This window comes from Sprattus sprattus (assembly GCF_963457725.1).
Source record: "Sprattus sprattus genome assembly, chromosome: 11".
NCBI lineage: Eukaryota > Metazoa > Chordata > Actinopteri > Clupeiformes > Clupeidae > Sprattus > Sprattus sprattus.
The window spans coordinates 4220018-4236776 of record NC_137909.1 but is presented as its reverse complement, the minus strand read 5'-3'; the positions used below and the strand labels follow the sequence as shown (position 1 = coordinate 4236776).

Sequence of the window (16759 nt, the reverse complement as noted above, 5' to 3'; positions counted from 1 at the left end):
AATTTCCTCTCTAGTACAGCCAACTATTTTAAGATTATATTTCCTGTAAAGTGTCTTATTCTTACTAAATAATAAAGATTATTTCACTGTACATTTGTCATTGTGATCTCTTGGTGTGGTGTGCTGTAGTGTAGAGGCAGCGCCACCCTCTGGTCACAAGGAAACTGCACAGTTTCTGCGTGTGAAGTGTTTGAGCAAGCTATTGGTCATTTTTGTACCATTCAAAGCATTACTTTATTATTTTGAGTGAGTAGATTTAGACTGCAAAAACTTTCCTAACTAACTGAAAATGCTTGTGTTATTTTGTAGCCATGTATTGTGTTGTGTATAAGAAACATCACACATCTTGAATACGCTGGCATTAAAGGCACCCAGTGCAACTTTAGGGCATCAAAATGGAAATATTCTGGATAAGACAATCTTTATGATATTGACATTTACTTCACCATATTAGCACATTTGCATCATTATTTGATACTTAGGGCGTTAAAAAGAGCGCTAAAACTAGCCGCAAGAGCGTAGCCCTTTATTTATTGGTGCCAGCAATAAATAAAGCAGGATTCCAGTCAATGGAAAAATGGCCTCTCCCCACCGGCGATTTTCTATCAGTTCTCACCACACAACGACGTCTCATCTTTGCTCCTTGAATGTCGATATGTAATGGTATGGAGTTATTGAAACTTACTTTGTTTAAAAAAGACTAGAAATTGAATGTTTATTTTTCGAGTCTCAAGCCTATAAAGTTGCACTGGGTGCCTTTAAAACTATTCAAATGTATTACATTTATTGATGTCAGTAAAATATGCAGCATTGATAGTGATGATGAAGTACTTTCAGGAGTAGTTTTGAGGGGGTTCACAGTAGGAAGAAACATCATTATTGTTCATCTTTTGACTTTTAAGGAAAAGCCATCAGAAACTCCCTATGTGGTGTTCTCCCAATCACCGTTTCATGCGCTCCTTCTTTCCATCATGTGCCTTAAAGCTTTAAAAACTCATTTGGCATAAAGAACTAAACTTTGTCTTTAGATGTCCCATTCCCATTGTTCCAGTGACTGACTGCATCACTCTAATGATGTGCTCTGTGCTACTAATCCTTTCTCCATCCTTTACTGCTCTGACTTTTAGGGATGTTCCAAGCGTTCTGTGACTGTTTGGCAGTAAATCAACTGTGAACGTTTTGCTCTTAATTCAACTCTGACTGTGGGTGGAAGATTGACACTGACGGATCAAGGCACTCAGTGCCAGTCCAGCTTGGTACTTCATGGTTGTCTAAGTTAAAGAGTTCTATTTTGAGATCTTTTTGGGTCCAAACCTTTAACAATAGAAGTCTGGTATTGAGTACAAACCTGTGTTTGGAACTTTAAAGAAATTGGAAAATAAATTACTTTCTACAGTTTCTGTGGTTTCAGTTTCTGTAGAAAATGACATGTTCTACAGTCATTTCTACACTTTCTTTACAGTTATTGAGGTTAACAGACGCAGGTTTGTCTCTGTAGGGATCCTTTCCATGTAGTCAGACACTGATGATTATATTATTATCTTGGCAGTGTAGTGAAGAAAAAGAGCCGTTTACTTTGAGGCAGACGCCGGTCCCATGGGATTATATTGTATAGCCATTTTGCAGTCGCAAGTTATAGCATTCTTACTCAATACTGGGCCAATTTCCATTGTTTTGTCCCTAGTAAGAATTTGGACCCAAAAAGATGTTTTCTGAGGTTTCCCTTTAAGTGTTCTGCATCTCTTGAGTATCTGAGATATCATGATCCTACAATAAAAGGTCCTACATGGAAACTGTTACCAGGCAGTCTATGTTTAACCCTAACCACAATACACAGGCTGGAATGTGAACGGAATTCAAGGCATTAGGAGCTCTGAACTGTATAAGCACAATACAACTCCCAATTATCTGCATATCTAAACACCCACTCCACCCAGAAAAAGAGAACAGAGATCATGTCTAAGTGCCATAGTGACCAGGACATGGGCAGATGAGTTACAGACCAGTTACTGAGGTAGAGAGACACAAAACAAGCAAAGTTGTGCACAGCCATGTATATATTACATTCAACAAATGCCATGCCAAGAATGTTCCTAGCGGATTCAAGTGGTCTCTGACACAACAGGAAGCAAGAAAGTATTGTAAAAACAGGGAGATGTTGATTTCCCTTTGAATAAATGGACACAGAATGCCCTTGACCAAATATGGGGAGGTCTTGGCAGATTGACAGTTTTATTTTTGTATTCCAATGTATCTGATAAACAGTCTGCAACTCATTGAATAAATGCCTGTGTAAGGCTTTCAAGGGCTTTCTGAGGCATTTCTCTCTGTTCTGTACATGTTGTCATTTCTCAGGCAGATGCCCATGAGCTGTCCTCCAGTCCCCCTGATTGTGGGCCCCAAAAGGACACTGATTGATCATGCCACTCCTGCCACCCCACAGTCAGCAATATCAAATAACACACAAGCACTTATAGTGGGATCGACGACAACTTAATTTCAGAGAGGACAGAAAGCTGCATGTCAACTTAATAATACGTGACTCATTGCCAGACATTTCCCAATTGCATGGGAGAACATGCAAAAATCAAAAGACCTATTTTACAGCTCTGGACTTAAAATAGCCCTATTAGGGACAGGAACTGCTGTGAAAAAAACTAAAGAGTGCATTTCCTCTTCATATGATTCTAATGCACACTACTTGGAGCGTGTGTGTGTGTGTGTGTGTGTGTGTGTGTGTGTGTGTGTGTGTGTGTGTGTGTGTGTGTGTGTGTGTCAGTGTCACTCTGGGTCTGTCTCTGTATGTGTGCATGTAGTGAAGGAATGCTGAAGCAATATCACTCTGTGAGGACTGCAGTGGGCAAAACGTGTTGTTGCCATGGTAACATGCCTTAGCAGTAAGTGGTGTTTTACAGAAATGGCAGAGTGCTACAGACTTGGATTTGAATCTGATATGTAATTTCATCTGAAGTCCACTTAAGAACACACACACACTCACTCACACACTCATAGAGAAATGTATTCTCCTTCATCAAAATCAATAATCATTTGCAGAGCAGTTAGTTACTTAGAATTGAGTGAATTACCAATTTTCCATTCACCTAAATAATTGATATGAAATATTAGTTTGGTTGCCATGGCAAATATTTTATTGTGCCACCATCAGCTGAGTTTCAAAATATTATTTTATATTATTGCTGATGTAATGGTTATACTGTTTTACAGTATTGCTGATGGACTGGTTATATTTTAGTAATTAAGAAAACTTCTTCACTCCTATTTATTTTTTCAAGAGCATAAGTTGCAGCATTAACACAGCTTTATGGGATGTCACATGTTGTGGCTGATAAAGTATATCTTTGATGGATAGTTATAATTCAACAAATAAGTCCTGTTTAAATGTTTACCTGAGTTTTATGTTTACTTCCACACAGCACAACCAGAAATGGGAGTAATTAGAACACTCATTCATATCAGGTAAACAGAGCAGAGTGCTCAAATGTATAAATACTCTTTGGAAAGTAAAGCTTTTGGAAAGTAAAGCTAAACACTGTTTATTGGCGAGAAGTGTGTTTGGTTGTCATTCCTTAAGAGCACTAGAAAATGTGAGACAAATGTGCAAAAATATGTCACTGAAAGACAGCTTTTAATAACTATAATAATACACACGCACATGCACACACACATGACAGAAACAGTAACACACATGCTGTCATGTAATAAACAGAGCAGTATCTATAAGTGGGTGAAGAACACAGTAGTCTCCAAACGCCCGAGACAAAACCATGATTGGGTATCTCTAACAGGGGACTAGGGAGGGGAAAAATGCAGGCTTGAAAAAAAAAAAAGATGATTGCGACATTCGATATTATAGCAGAAGTTTAAGGCCCTTTCCAGCAGCAAGAATGAGAAAAAGCCCTAGTACTGCAGCCCGCCATTCCATTCTCTCTCCCTCTCTCTCCCTCTCTCTCTCTCTCATCTTCCCCAACGCCAATTGATTTGTGTATGAAAAGCCGGCGCTTTTTCGCCCCCCTCTCCGGTGGTGCGTTTTGAGTGATCAGCTGATGAAGAGGCTTGCTGCACGCTGCTATGCTGGCTTGCTAATTCTTTCCCCTCCAGCTGATATCCAGCCTGCACACCACAGCCAGGTAAATAACACTCTTCCTTTTTCTATTCTGGTGTCAACGATTAAGTCAGGCTACATCACACAGACAGCGAGAGACAGAGAGAGAGAGAGAGAGAGAGAGAGAGACTGAGTGAGTGAGGGAGTGTGTGTGTGTGTCAGAGAGAGAGAGAGCGAGAGAGGGAGACAATATGACTGTGCGGGAGCGTGTGTGTGAGCCTGTGTAGATGTGAACTCAAGGAGACGAGGGGAATCTTTTCCCAGACTACTCGGTTGTGGTGGAGGGGGTTAGCAAGGCTAGAAGACATGTACACCCACATGCACACATTCTCACTCACTTACCCATGTCTAGCCGTTTTCCTGTCTTTTAGGATTATGGCGTGTCCTCTGTTTTCTTGCCCAAGCAGTGCCAGCTCTGGGGTTTTAAAGCCTTCCTTTATGCTGACCACTAACATGCAAGATCCGCTGCTTTCCTTTACAGTGAATTCTGATCACACATCCACTGGTTTCTTTTCTTTCTCTCTCTCCCTCTCTCTCTGTCTCTTTCCCGTTCTCTGTAAGTGTATATGTGTAGCTCTGAGTTGAAATGAAATGGCATTAATGTTTTCCCCTCTGACTACTTGGCCTTCTTGTACATGATCATCTGGGGATGTGTCTCTACGTGTGTGCATGCGCTTGTGTATTTCATTTGGCTTTTCCTGTCTGTTCATGTTGGACCTCTTTGTACTTCTGCAGGGCTGTGACAATATGCATTTAAAAGAGCGCTATTCATAAGGGTTTTCTTGCTAAACACAATTAGAACACACGTACCATTGTTTCTCGTCATATGCGCCAGATTCAGACAGAGATACCCTCCCCTACAAGCGGTGACTTTATGGTTAATTCATAATTTTCTGCTTCCTGTATCACGGAGCTGCCAAAAGCAGAGCTATTGAGAGCATATCACTTGGCTTTAATTGCCTTTGTGTGATAGACACAGTAGTCACTGCAGCAGCAGACACAATCGCACTCAAACTCACGCACAGCGAGTCAGAAGGGAAAGAAAGGAAGCAGATAGTGTTTGGACTGATACGTATGTCGGTGGATGCCGTGGTCTTGTGTTAATCTGAATGTAAGTGATCTTGAGATTGAGTTTGAGAGAGAGAGATGGTTCAGTGATTTAGGTGCCTTAACTGTGTCAAACCTCTCCAAGCTACAAACCTTCTCCCTCTTAACGCTCAAGTGCTGTCAACTGTTTCAATTAAAGTTAATGACTTCATCATCATAACCTCCTCACTACGTGTGCAGGATGATGTCAGGCTTTCGGGCAAATCAAAATATCAACCATACCTCATCATTGCCAGTAGTCATTAGATCTAACACAGCCGTACTGAATGACATGAAAATGGCTGGCCCAGCACAACTTATCTCAATACACATCTTTTCAGGCACACTCCACAAATTATAACATTTCTGTTGTAAAATAATATGGGATTTTCTCTAATTAGACACATCAATGTCAAGTGCACAAGACTATTTGCATTTGGCCCCTTGAATTATCTGAAAAATGATATCTGATGTGTGGCACGGTGCCTCAGGTGCTTCCACTGCCGCCTTACACAAGGAAGGTCATGGGCTTGATTCCCGCATGAGGCGCTGTGGGCTCTGGGGGGCAGGTCCTCCCCAGACCTTCAGTGCTCAGGTGGGCTATCTCCCGCGCCTTTCTGTGTGGAGTTTGCATGTTCTCCCCGTGTTCACAAGGGGTTTCCTCCACTAAGAACCCCAACAGAAAAACATGAAAAAGAACAGAACGCATGTCCATCCTTGACCGAAGATGGACAGTTCACTTCACTTGGTCCCTGGGCACTTATGAGCTGCCCACTGCTCCTGGGGGGTCCTGGAGGAAGGACGGTCCAGGATGGGAAAGGGCAGATAATAAATTCACCGCAACCTCAGGCCTGCGTGTGCAAGTGTGTGTGATGGCTGTCCTGTGTCGCCTCCATACAGGCATGTGTGTGTTCCAGTGAGTCGTGTGTGCCATTAAAACCTGACAATTAAAATTAATGATCTGAATTATCTGAAATAAGCGGTTATGGATCAGTATCAGTTTGAGACAATAGTACTGAAGACAGTTTTGTTCCTTTTATGAACTAATTGGACAAAACATAGCATCAATAATCAAATGAATAGATAAGGACATTTTAAAGCTCACATAAAGAATACAGTTTTCTGTCTAATAACACACCATATGCAGGAGCCTGAGACCAAGAGTGCATCCTGAGATCCTGAATATTTTGTGGTGATTTATCCCATTTTCTGTTGTCTTCACACTATCCATCTTATTTCCTGAGACAGCAAAACCATATGCTGCGTGGGCGTCTGTGTAAACTGAAACGTATAGGTCCACTTTAGATCTCTTTTAACGGTATTTCAGCCATCTAAAAACTGTTCTCGAAACAGTGCATATCTTATATTCATCACAAACTCCAAATGTTAATAAATTATAATAATAGTCAACGAATCCCAAACTATCTGGTATTCCCCATACCAACATTTCATCAGACTACAAATCTATCCATGGAATTGGGAACAGATGTTCTTTTATTAGTCTACATCATTTATATTGTATGTGTACATCTCAGGCTGTGGAGAACGGGGTTTCTGAGGACATGGAGGAGGAAACCAGCCTAAAGAAGCGCAAAGGTGACCACCAAGGCAACAAAGACTCTGAGCCCGGACTGGAAGGGGTTGAAAAAGTGAAAAAACGCCGGGGACGACCGCCAGCGGAGAAACTCCCCCCAAATCCTCCAGATCTTACCAAACAGATGAACACCATCGTGGACATGGTCATCAACTACAAGGACATGTAAGTAAAATATTTTCATATACGATTAAAAATCTATCCAACAATGCAGATCTCATTAGAACCTATTGACCAAATTTTTGTTTTCCTTTGGTCTTGCAGGTGAGATAGGTGTAACATCAGATTTCCCAGAGAAATATTTAAATAATGTTTAACTGTTAACTGTTGATCTGTTACTAACTGTCACTAAATGTAAATTGTATACATAAATCCTCCTTTAGACCTTATAAAACCAATACAACATACTTGCTAAATTGTTATAATGGTATAATAACAACTAGGTGTTCTTTAACCTTTTCTGTTCTGTTCTTTGGTGCCTGTGTTGAACATTCCGTTTTTTGCTGCTTGATGTCCACCTTTCACAAAAAGGTCTAATTCTCAAGCCTACTACACACCATCAATTAAATAAACACATCATTTTAATTAGAAGAATCAGCTCTATTAAATTAGGTAAAATATATCTGGTAATTTTGATGAAGTAATGAGTAGTCTTTGAAAATCCTCTCCAAATATTTGTCATAAAATCGGAAAAAAATCACTTATCTGACATTAAAATAAATTTTCAGTATATTTGTCTACAAGATAGATAAAAATGTAGAGTGTATGAAATATTCACAATTTTGTTTGCTATTTGAGCAAAAAACCTGAAGGTAAATATTCTATACTGTTCAAAAGTTATGATGAGTTTAGTGATTAGTGTGAAATACAAATAATATGATTTAGAATGTTGTCCGAATTCTTAATCAAACACATTCTCTCCACGAAGACACAAAGGCATGAAAACTGGCAATGAAGACAAATACAATGTTTGTTTGTTTTTATCTGGTCTATAATAATGAACCATTCCTTTGTTTTAGTATAATTCACTTTGAATATAACTATTATTTACAGAAATACATACAATATAAATCAACTTACAGTATATATGGCATTTATTCAAACAACCCTGACTAGGATGGTCTAGGACTAGTCCTACACCATCAGCCCACCACCCCCAACTACTATAGAAATGTCCCATTCTTATATTAATTTTAATGAATAACAACAAAACAGAAAGTAAATTCAAGCTGCACAGTGACAGAAGAAGAAAGAGAGAGAGAGAGGAAGAGGGAGAGATAAAGGACATAGGCATACATGAGAAACCATTACCATTGCCATGCATGTTTGTCAAAAAATCAATTTACCACATTACATTTCATTTTGATAATGTTTGCTATGCCATATCGCAAAGCAGTTTTTATCTGCGGTGCAATGCAGGTAAACTTGGCACTGTGGTGCATTGCAGAAAGAAAGAACTTTCAGTTCTTTTTTTGTAGTAGCGTAGCACACCTTGCAATTTCTTTTTGTTTCACCGAACTGAGGTAGATGGACAGAGTCAAAAGTATCAGCCTTCCTCTTTAGAGGTCGGAAAACAGGTGGATCCCCATACTCTCCCATTCCCACTAATTGTCTCACCAACTCCCATTCCCACTAATTGTCTCACCAACTCTTCCCTGAATTCAGCTACAGAATATTTCTGAGGCCTCCTGAGTGAAGGTTCGTGCTGGTGTTCTGCCCGGTGTAACTGAAACAGAATGTAGCTGTTGACAACCGCTATGTCTACCATGTGAAAAAACAATGTCTTCCACCACCTCATACATTTCCTTAAAACATTGTTGCTCGTTAGTAATTGGTCTGATCGGTCAACACCATTCATACAATGATTATAATTATAAATCGCCTTTGGTTGCTGCACCTGAAGAGTGTGCCACCGATCAGCCACTTTTTCTCTCCGCTCCGCTATAAGAAAGTCATTCGCGTTGTCAATCGATGAAAGCACAGTAACCGCTCTACTGTCTTTCCATTGTTGGGCAAGACAAACACCGTCTCTCTCCCACCGCATATCCCCACGTTGAACATGTCTTGCCCACACCTTCCCCCTTTTCATTGGTTCTGGGAAGCCTTTTCTACTTTCTGCAGCCGTTCCTGTCGATGGTGTACCAAGATGGAATAAATCTTTGACCAACTTAACTGAGGTATAAAAATTATCAAAATATAAGTGATAGCCTTGATTCAACAACGGCGTTACAAGTTGCATCACAGTGTCATAAGCTAAACCATTTGCTGTGGGTTGATGTCCAGCCTTCTTTCCTATATATACATCAAAATCACAAGTGTAGCCATTTAGACTGTCTGCCAACACCCAAAGTTGTATCCCCAATTTTACAGGCTTATTTTTGATTTATTGTTTGGTGCCAGATCTATGCTTTGACTTTACCATTCCCTCATCTACAGCAACCTGTTGGAATGGCTGGTAGAGAGACATACATTTGTTTCTGAAGTGGGCGAGGAAGTCATTTATTTTTCTAAGCTTCTCATTCTCCTATTCAGCCTCAGGGTCAACAACATGGAGCATTCCCATAAGGGCCTTGAAGCGGTCACGTGTCATGATGGTGCGAGCCCACAAGCCATGGTACAGAGTTTTTGTGCTCCAGTACCGGTGGAATGAGGAGACGTTGACCAGTCTTTGATGATGGCCAAACAGTGCCACTCTCTTGTGAAATCATGGAAAGCACCCCCTGGTGACCTATGGATCAAGAGCCCTTTCTTCAAACAGTGAATACCATCCCACCTGGGCGTGTTCACAATGCCTGCCTCCTATCCCGCCACACACACTTCAACTCTCTGATCTATGAAACATCCACTGTATGGGCTATACATAGGCCTACTTAATGATACGCACAGCACTTTATGTTTGGCAAAAACGTGTGTTCTGTGTGCCACATTATTTTATCTCAGGTTCTATAGGCCAAGCTGAGATGATGATAAAGTCGCCTTGAATCAAAGAGAAGTAGTGACACTTTCACAACCTATGTTCCTTCTGTCATGATTGTGTATGTTCCACGGGAGAATCTTTCTGTAATCTAATCTACTACTAATCAAAGTTCTCCATCATCATCGATACAGCATAGGCTATTATGTTCACCTAAACTGCGCTAACGTGTTCCTCACGGTAGAACGTCATCAGCTAAGCAAGTGAGCCGCTGCGTGTCTTGCCTGGTAGGCTACTACGATCATTCACAAAAAGTTTCATCTGCTTTCCATTTACAGTTGAAATGAATGAAACTAGGCCTATTTTTTAACTAACATGCTAGGGATCCTTACGAGCATCATTTTACATAACCACGGGGGAAAGAAACAGAGCCAAAATGCGAAGTCGTATGACAGATGTTAACAACTGACAGTCCACTGTCATGTTCTTCGCGGTAGAACGTCATCGGCTAAGCAAGTGGCCCGCTCCGTCTCTTGACTTGTTGATACTACGATCATTCACAAAAAGTTTCCTCTGCTTGCTGTTTACGATTCAATGAATGAAACTAGGCCTATTTTCTAACTAACATGCTAGGGATCCTTACGAGTGTTGTTTTACATAACCACGGGGGAAAGAAATATAGAGACAAAATGCGAAGTCGCTATGACAGATGTTCACCGCTGTCATGTTCTTCGCCGGCTACTGAAGATTACAATTTGACTCACCTTGTTTCAGACTCAGTCCAAATCCATCTCCTCATCACTGGAAAGACCAGTTTCACTTTCGACATTGCTGTCAATTTCGCTGTTGCCATCTAAGATCATTGACCTTACTTGTTCAGCCGTGAACTTTTTACCGAAGGACGCCATCTCGAATCTACCGCTTCTAGATGTTGTGGGCGTTACTCAATCATTTTGACAGATAAAATCAACCAATCACAAAACACAGTTTTCCTATCCTAGTATTTTAATTGGCTATGGTATGGAGAGGATTTTGCAAGATATATTTGGCTTTTTAAGACGATATTTAGTTGTCATAACAACCGAGACGTCATCGTTCCTGGAGGAACGATATTTACATGGATCGTCACCAAAGGGTAAACATCAGTCAATCTCAAACATCATTTAATTTCAATCAACACGCCACGCATCAGTCACGCATGGCGTACCCCAGGGTTCGGTGCCTGGTCCCCTTCTCTTTATCCTCTACATGCTCCCACTTGGGCAGATCCTCCGCTGCCATGGCCTCAAGTTCACTGTTATGCCAATGATACTCAGCACTTCTTCTCCTCCAAGACCATTGCTGGTGCCAACCACTCTACTCTCACTACTTTTCTAATTAACATTAAAACTTGGATGCAAAGAAACTTTCTGAAACACAACTGCGATACATATGAAATTTGAAATCATTGGCCCGGGCTCCCTTACCCACGCCACTCAGGATTTCGCACTCAATATTGATGGCTCCATTGTCACCCCCTCCACCCAAATCTGTAACCTGGGAGTCACCTTTGATTCCACCCTCTCAATCTTGCCCCATGTCAACCACATCACCAAAACACCCTTTTTCCACCTCCGTAACACTGCCGCCTCCGACCCACTGTCAGCCACCACATGCATTTATAACATCCAGGCTTGACTACTGCAACGGTATCCTCTATGGTAACCACCAACAAAGTTCTTAATAAACTGCAGTACGTGCAGAACTTTGCCGCCCGCCAACTTACTACTACCAGCTCAAGTGACCACATTACCCTAGTCCTCCATGACCTTCACTGTCTCCTGGTTAAACACAGGATACATTTCAAGACTCTCCCCACCACCTAAAAGGCCCTCAACGACCTGGCTCCCCCTACCTCACCGATGCCCTCCACTAACAAGCCAACTCCTGATGCCTCAGGTCTGCTGATACCAACCTCCGCCAAATACCGGGGACCAAGTGCCGAACCTGGGGTGATAGGGCCTTTCGGGTCTCCGCCCCTCTGTGGAACTCATTACCACACCACATTAAAATGCCCCCACACTGTCATCATTTAGAAAGGCCCTCAAAACCCACCTCTTCAGCCATGCCTTCCCCACCCACACACCCCATGTTTTTTTCTTCTTTTCTTTTCTTTTTACCTTTTTATGTCTTTATTTTAAGCTCTTTGAGAATTTTTGAAAAGCGCTATATACTAAATGTGATGTATTATTTTTACTTTTATTATTATTATTTGTATTATTATTATTATTTCATATTAATTGGAAGCTACCAAGATGAGTGGGTAAATGTCTGCAAGTTGATGTTGTCACCACTTGATCACATGAATCAGATGATATTGTCGGCAGATCCTCTCATTAAGTTAAGTAAATCTGGGTGGTAGTACACTGGCGTACTCCAACAGCTTCTTAAATGGCTTCTTTCAGGTTAGGAAGACAGATCAGCAAGGGTTTTGTGCAGCTGCCCTCCAGAAAAGAGGTGCCTGAATACTACGAACTCATCCGCAAACCTGTGGACTTCAGGAGGATAAGGGTAAGACGGCACAAACATGCCCCTGGTTGAGTTCAAATGTCACACTTTATTGTCTTCTTCTCTATTGTATCCTACTTCAACTTGTTAATACTGTCTACTCAAACATAACTTGTGTGGTGTGGCGCACTATTTATATGATTCTATGTTATATGTGAAGAAGGAGTATAATTAAAGTTGTCCAGTTACATCCTGATGGTTGTGTCCTTGAGTACAGACTATATGGGCCATTCTACAGAAATGGTGCAAAGTCAGGTCAGAAATATTTTGATTTTTTTTATGTTTTATTCCCAAAACTTTGTCCGTATGTATAATGTACACATACCTAGTAAAAGAACAGTTCATTTTGATATTGTATTTTCAGAATGTGTTGGAATGTTTTCCCTCTTCCAAAAATTGTCACTACCGAAACATCACATTTACTAAAGTAAAAAAGTATTATTATTGACATGTTTAGATTGTGTTTCCTTCCCTTCTCTGAAGAGTATTTTTACAAATATTTCTTGAAGGTTTTCACAATGAAATCCATAAAAATGAAATGTTTACCAAATTTTCAAGTTCAATTTATACAATTCATCAAAATCTAAGTGCAATATTTCTTTGTAAAATGCAAAATACTGATCATATTGATTCCAGAGTTGTTGATTGATGAAATCGAACATACATTAATCCAATCAGTATCATAACATTTTAGTTGATTACTCAATATACTTAATTTTTTACAAAACATCCTGTGTTTCGGTAGTGCTGCACTGTTTCGGTAGTGACTGCACTGTTGGATGGATGTTCATTACTCTCCCAAAATCTTCCAAAAGGTGCTCTGGGCCGCCCTTTAGTCCACACAACACATTTATTTAAAAATTATGGGATTGAACTACTTACCATTTCATTGTCACTACCGAAATCATCAGGTCACTACCATATGTTTCGGTAGTGACTGTTTCGGTAGTGACAATTCTAGCTAACTTTAAGCATAAATAAAGAATTCTAGCAAGCACACGGCTTGCAAACAAATCTTTGAAGAGGTGTACACACATACAAACATAAGATTTTGCATGAAACCCCAAAAGGTTTACTTAATTGAAGAAAACATGGGTTTCGGTAGTGACAATTCTTAAGGTTACACGTTGATTTTCAGACTTTGGAACAAATTTATATAAAAACTATGGGATTTAGCTACTTACCATGCAACCATGAGGGACAGGGATGCAGTGTCACTGCATGGTCAAAAATGCAGGGTCGTGGCTTAAACACAGGCTCAGCCAATGGACTAAAACTCTTGTGTATCGGTAGTGACATGAAAACTAGGGACATGATTTTTTTGAGTGTAGTTTATTTATTTAAAAATTAAACCCACAATAAATCTAAATATTCCAAGTTCTGTTTAAACCCAATCACAAAGATCTTTGAAATTAGATCATTGAAAAAAATCTAAAAAAAAATAAAAGTGTTATTTACAGGCATTGAAATTTAGATTACTCTGTCAGGGTTGGGGACAGCTACTTCCCGATAGAAAGTACCCTATAAATGATGATTTTGTATATATTTAGCTTATCACTATCTCATTTAATGCATTGGGTTTATATAGACCATAACATTTTCTTAGTAAATATCTATGCCTAAATACCTAATTGTTTTGTAAATAGTTTTTATTGATGAGGGACTGCATATTACACAAATTCGGTAGAATGGCCCATATAGGCACAATACACGGTATCAGAAGCTTATAACCCGCGACAGACAGAGTCTAGTCGTACAGACAACTAGTTGGAGTAGTTTAACGGTGTGCAGAGTGAAGACGGTGACGGGTGGAGCTAGTAGTATATTGAGAAAGTTTGACTAGCTAGCGGTAAGCTACTAGCACACAGCATGGATCACATCTTTACCATCCCACCACCGGGACCCTTCGACTTCAAGCCAAGTTCGTGGCCCGCATGAATACAAAGATTTGAACGCTTCAGGCTTGCTTCTGGATTGAAAGACAAAGACAAAGCCTACCAGGTGAATTCTCTCATTTACACAATGGGTGATTAAGCTGACGATATCCTGAGCTCATTTCAGTTGGCTGAGGATAAACAAAATGATTATGACCATGTAAAAACTATGCTTTTAATGGACATTTTGTAGGAGTGCATAATGTAATATTTGAACACGCCAAGTTTAATGAAGGAGTCAGGAGGTTAGCGAATCTGCAGAGAACTTTATCACAGCAGTGCACAAGCTAGCTGAACCTTACAAATATGGCGCCTTGCGTGAAGAGTTGATCCGAGACAGGCTTGTTGTCGGGATAAGTGATGCCAAATTATCTGAAAAAATGCAGCTCAACCCAAAATTGGATTTAGCTACAGCCATAGTTCAAGTGAGGCAGCACGAAGAGGTGAAACGGCAGCAACTTGTTCTCCGGTCAGCTGATTCACCGGGGCAAATAGATGCAGTGTCTTACAACAGCAAGAGACAGGTTTATAGGAATAATTCTGCCCAACCTGTGCGCTTTCAGCCTCAGCCTGCTTCAACCAACCCAAAGCAGTGTGGGAAGTGTAGCAAAACCCCTACACATGCATGGACTGAATGCCCCGCAAAAGATGCTGAGAAAATGTCAAAAGAGGGGACACTTTGCATCTGTGTGCAGATCAGCTCAAAACCTAGAATCCATTGAGGCGGATTATGTGGCGGCTTGTTTGGGAGCTGTTGACCATCCAAAGTCATCTACATGGATTGAAAGGCTTACCATAAATGTTGGCCCGATGTGCTTTAAAGTGGACACGGGGCATCTATGACTGCTATCCCAGAAACAGAATACACACAAGAGAAATACAGCAGCTACACAGTGACACGCAGACCTCTGCTGGGCCCTGCCAGTCAACCTCTGGATGTCAAAGGGCAAGTGCATGCTGTCATTCAGAGAGGCGACACAAATTTTGAGGAGGAAGTGTTCATCGTGAAAGACCTGACCACACCCTTATTGGGCCTGCCAGCCATTCGCAGACTGCAGATGATTCTTCAGCCCCATAGCATAGACAATGCAGAGACACATTTCTGCCAGACCTATGCAGATGTCTTAACAGGGCTAGGTTAACTTAATATAAAATTAAGCTGAAAGACAATGCACCACCCTATGCCCTCTCTGCCCCACGACGTGTAGCCATCCCACTCCGGGCCAAAGTTAAAGAGGAACTAGACCGGATGGAGAAAATGGAGGTCATAGCCCATGTTGTAGAACCAACTGAATGGTGCCCAGGCATCTTCCCCATTGTGAAAACGTCGGGGAAACTACGCATTTGTGTAGATTTAACCAATTTGAACGAGAGCGTCATCAGAGAGAGACACATCTTACCGGAAGTGGACGAGACACTGGCCAAGCTGGAAGGAGCCAGTCTTCACAAAGCTTGACGCAACATCAGGCTTTTTGGCCACGTTCATCACACCAGAGGGCCGATATTACTTCAAGAGGTTACCCTTTGGTATATCATCGGCCCCTGAGCACTTTCAAAAGAGGATTTCCCAGCTCATAGATGGCATTGACGGAGTGCTATGTCATGCTGATGATGTCCTCATCACAGGAAAGGACCGGGCAGAGCACGACGATAGGCTGCACAGAGTGCTACAGAAATTCAGAGAGTCTGGGCTCACTCTGAATGAAGAATGCCAGTTTGCACTGACAGAAGTCAGTTTTCTGGGCCATGTAATAAACTCCCAGGGCATCAGAGTAAACCTGGATAAAATAAAGGCGATCCGTGACATGCCTGAGCCGAAGGATGTGGCAGATGTTCGCCGTTTCATGGGCATGGTGGACTTTGTAGGACAATTTTCACCACGCCTGCCTGACCTGACAAAGCCCATCCGCGATCTGTTGAAGACAGAGAACAGCTGGACATGGGGAGCACCCCAACAGAAAGCGTTCCTGGACACTAACAAAGAATTAGGGTCAGAGACTGTGTTAGCCCAATACAGCCCAAACCATGAAACCATAGTGCCAGCCGATGCCTCTTCATATGGACTAGAAGGTGTCTTAACACAAAAACAGCTAGGTGGTGAGTGGAGACCTGTCGTCTTTATTTCAAGAAGTTTGGCCAAAGCCGAGTCAAGATATGCCCAAATAGAAAAATAGGCTTTAGCTACGACCTGGGCATGTGAGTCCCTGCGTGGATACTTGAGCGTCCTAGATTTTACTATGAGAACAGATCACAAGCCACTCATAACACTCCTGAAGTCCAGAACACTGGATGACCTTCCGCCAAGAATTATCAGATTCAGATTAAGGCTGCTCAAATTCAACTTCAACATCATCCATATCCCAGGTAAAAAACCTGATAACTCTGATGCTCTGTCCAGAGTGCCTCTCCCAGCCACAGGCACAGAGGCGGAGCAAGACCTGGAAAAGGAATGCAAAGCTTACTTGGACAGTGTAGTATAAAGCCTGCCAGCCACATCGACAAAGCTGGAACAAATTAAGATCACAACCTCTGACAACACCTGCAAACGTCTCAGTCGATAC

At 41.3% G+C, this 16759-nt stretch overlaps 1 protein-coding gene across 1 annotated transcript in view; it reads left to right on the top strand.

The window, feature by feature from the left end:
- Positions 1-4064: 4064 nt before the first annotated feature.
- Positions 4065-16759, top strand: part of LOC308372872 (putative global transcription activator SNF2L2) — a gene marked incomplete at both ends in the record, with an annotated part of 32693 nt that continues 19998 nt past the window's right edge. The window contains 3 exons of the mRNA XM_080848219.1: positions 4065-4148; positions 6745-6968; positions 12162-12267. Coding sequence (XP_080704345.1) covers positions 4065-4148; positions 6745-6968; positions 12162-12267 — 414 coding nt within the window. The remainder of the gene's footprint in view (positions 4149-6744; positions 6969-12161; positions 12268-16759) is intronic.